This window comes from Bidens hawaiensis, unplaced genomic scaffold (assembly GCF_021521415.1).
Source record: "Bidens hawaiensis isolate Kalapana, Puna unplaced genomic scaffold, B.hawaiensis_p1.1 tig00024982_1, whole genome shotgun sequence".
Lineage (NCBI taxonomy): Eukaryota > Viridiplantae > Streptophyta > Magnoliopsida > Asterales > Asteraceae > Bidens > Bidens hawaiensis.
The window spans coordinates 45788-48642 of record NW_027493963.1 but is presented as its reverse complement, the minus strand read 5'-3'; the positions used below and the strand labels follow the sequence as shown (position 1 = coordinate 48642).

Here is a 2855-nt window from a genome sequence, read left to right as displayed (position 1 = left end):
AACCTGCCATATTTTCTTAGGACACTAACCCACATCGACCTAATTCTTTGAATTTGTCGACCCATTTTGACCCGAAAATAACAATATGAAATTTCAAATGACCCATTTAAACCAATTTAGTTAAGATCTCTAACCAAAACCAACTCATTAAAATTTTAAAACAACCAAAATTGACCAATTTAAATTGGTTTGGGTCAAAATTGCTACCCGTATTTTTAATCTATGTAATTTAGGTAATTCGTTATTTCATTAAAAGATGGATATATATGCTTTGATTACACTTAATGAATAAGGGTATTTACATATATCCCCTCCCTAACTTTCTTTATTACATATTTCCCCAATGCTAAATATTTAATTACATATTTCTCCTCTCTAAACCATATGCATTACATATCTCCCCATTTCATTAAAATTAGCTTACTAAATGACCATTTTACCCTTAGTGAACTAATTTACATATATCCCCATTTTAATAGTAACAATTACACATATCCCAAATTTAAACCTAAACCGAGTCGGTTTTAAGACGAACATATGCAGATTATAACAAGATCAATTAGGGCTTGCGGTCTTTATAAAAATCGTTAGGAAAAGTAGACATACTAGACAAAAAATTGATAGAAAAAGAAACCCGACGTTTGGACGTTATTGCGATCCAACGCCAGAAGAATGGAAGCCGTCGAAGTTTGCAAGTTACTGAGTGATGGAACGCCGGATGAATGGAAGCCGATGCCGTTGTTTTTGTCAGATGTTTGATTTTTTCATTAGGGTATTGTGAATTAAAAAGGGTAAAAGGGTATTTGCATATAAGAAGGGGAAATATGTAAATAAATGTTTAGCTTTGGTGATATATGTAATAATGAAAGTTAGGAAGGAGATATATGTATAAATCTCATAATAATAACCCATGTAAAGATAAATTGTTGGGCTTCTCATGGGCAAAAAAATACCACAACAGGAAATGCTTGTTTGTGTTTGGGAATTCATCTCGTTTGTCTCTTTAGTGATGATTGTAGGCAAATGTTGCAAATATGACAACACTTGCTTGCTCTGAACTAGAGCGACCAGCTCTTGTCAATTTCAAACACAACGTAACAGATGGTCAAGGAATGTTGTGGATCAAAATGTAAACACCATATCTATATATTATACATACAACACTCAACAATTATTGTTTACATTTGAATCCTATATCAACACATTGAATAGACACTTCCAACCATGGCAGCCTTACAATAGATACTTGGGATATAATAATGATATATTAAATAATAACATATAATATTAATACTACATAGATATATACAAGTCTCTAGATTATATATCAACAAAGGATTGAAGGAGAGGATCATTTAGGTCTGATGATCGAGGTTGATTTGCAGTGTCCAAATCCTTGTTCATATCCTTATCTAACTTGTTCTTCTCATTAGCCTGTCCCCACATCACAGCATAAAATCCAACAACACCTATCACTTCTCCAATGGCACTGTTCATATGAATTCAAGAATCAATTGAATTCCGTTTACAATGAGACGAATATGAAGAATAATTCAAGATTAAAGGGTTACTAGGATGTCCGATTGTGATTATGATCATTAACATTTTCAGATTAATGCAAATTTGTTTAATATCCTTCTGGTTATGACTTCCGATTTACAGATCCAAATACCTCTATCAATTTCGGTTTTCATGATGAAAAGATAAACATTCACTTTCCTAAATAAAGTGAATCACCAAGAAATGTGACACCCAAGATGAAACCGATAACTAAGGAGAGTGGCGAAAACATGGTCACGAAAACAGGACCCTTCTTCTCCGAGCACCAAGTCAGAGCATTAATGCGAAGTGCAACAGAATAAACAGCCTTCAAACAGAACATGTCAATCAACCAACACCAAACTTTGGAAAATTATTTTTGTTTAGTTAAATGACCTACCCCAAATACAATAGCAATCATCCCAATTCCGGGTTGCACCACCCAAGCACTTGGATTTGGTTCTTGGAAGGGAGATAGAGCTATACATTGCAATGTCCCAAAGAGGCAGAAGAAAAAGACAATGGTGAAATGATCTGGAAACTCTTTAGCTGTTGCAGACTAATACATAAATCACGAAATTAAAAGCTAAAATATTAACAAAAAGGAAGAAAAACTAATCATGGGGATATCTTACTTGTAAAACAATCCATATGCAACCAAATGTTATAGCGAGAAAAAGAATAAGACCTCCAAATACCCGACTTGACAGTTGTGATGAAAGAAGCTGATTTTGTGAATCACGAATCATAAAAATATCTGGGCCTTGATAGAACGTGAACACCATTGTTCCCGATATTTCCATTATGGTACCCAATAATTTTGCCACATTGCTTGAACTTTGCATTTCTAGTTTCTCCATCCTAAAACATATAATTTGTTCTCAGAATATATTAAAATATAAACTAGAAGTATTTTATGTCAAAATTTCTAGTAATTTTACAAATAACATGTTAGTTTACGATTGATGTATATGAATTCAAATGCATCAATATGCCAGGATTCCAACGCCCTTTTTAGCTAACATCGGTATTACTAGAAACTATAGGTTGTGATAGGCTACCTGAAAATGACTGCTAGCAGGAAGGTTATTGCAGGACTCGTGTTCGAGAGGGCACTTGCCATGGTTGGAGAGCTGTAGGATACACCAACATAAACAAGTACTTCGAAAATGCAAAGCCTACAAACGAAAAAATAGATGTAAAGTTTGTAAAAATTAAAAAGGATAAATGTTTTAAAAGTATCAAACTATTGAAAAAGATTCATTTTGCTTTTCAAATACACAAACTTTTAGATCTTTTGGCCATTTAAAGTTCAC

At 33.3% G+C, this 2855-nt stretch overlaps 1 protein-coding gene across 1 annotated transcript; it reads right to left on the bottom strand.

Moving 5' to 3' along the window:
* Positions 1-1320: 1320 nt before the first annotated feature.
* LOC143570420 (WAT1-related protein At5g40240-like) lies at positions 1321-2399 on the bottom strand. The gene is made up of 4 exons (XM_077056078.1): positions 2175-2399; positions 1949-2098; positions 1716-1867; positions 1321-1489 (listed from the first exon to the last, which is right to left on the bottom strand). Exons 1-4 carry the CDS (start codon positions 2397-2399, stop codon positions 1321-1323), a joined length of 696 nt encoding a protein of 231 aa, XP_076912193.1.
* Between the last annotated feature and the right edge of the window lie 456 nt (positions 2400-2855).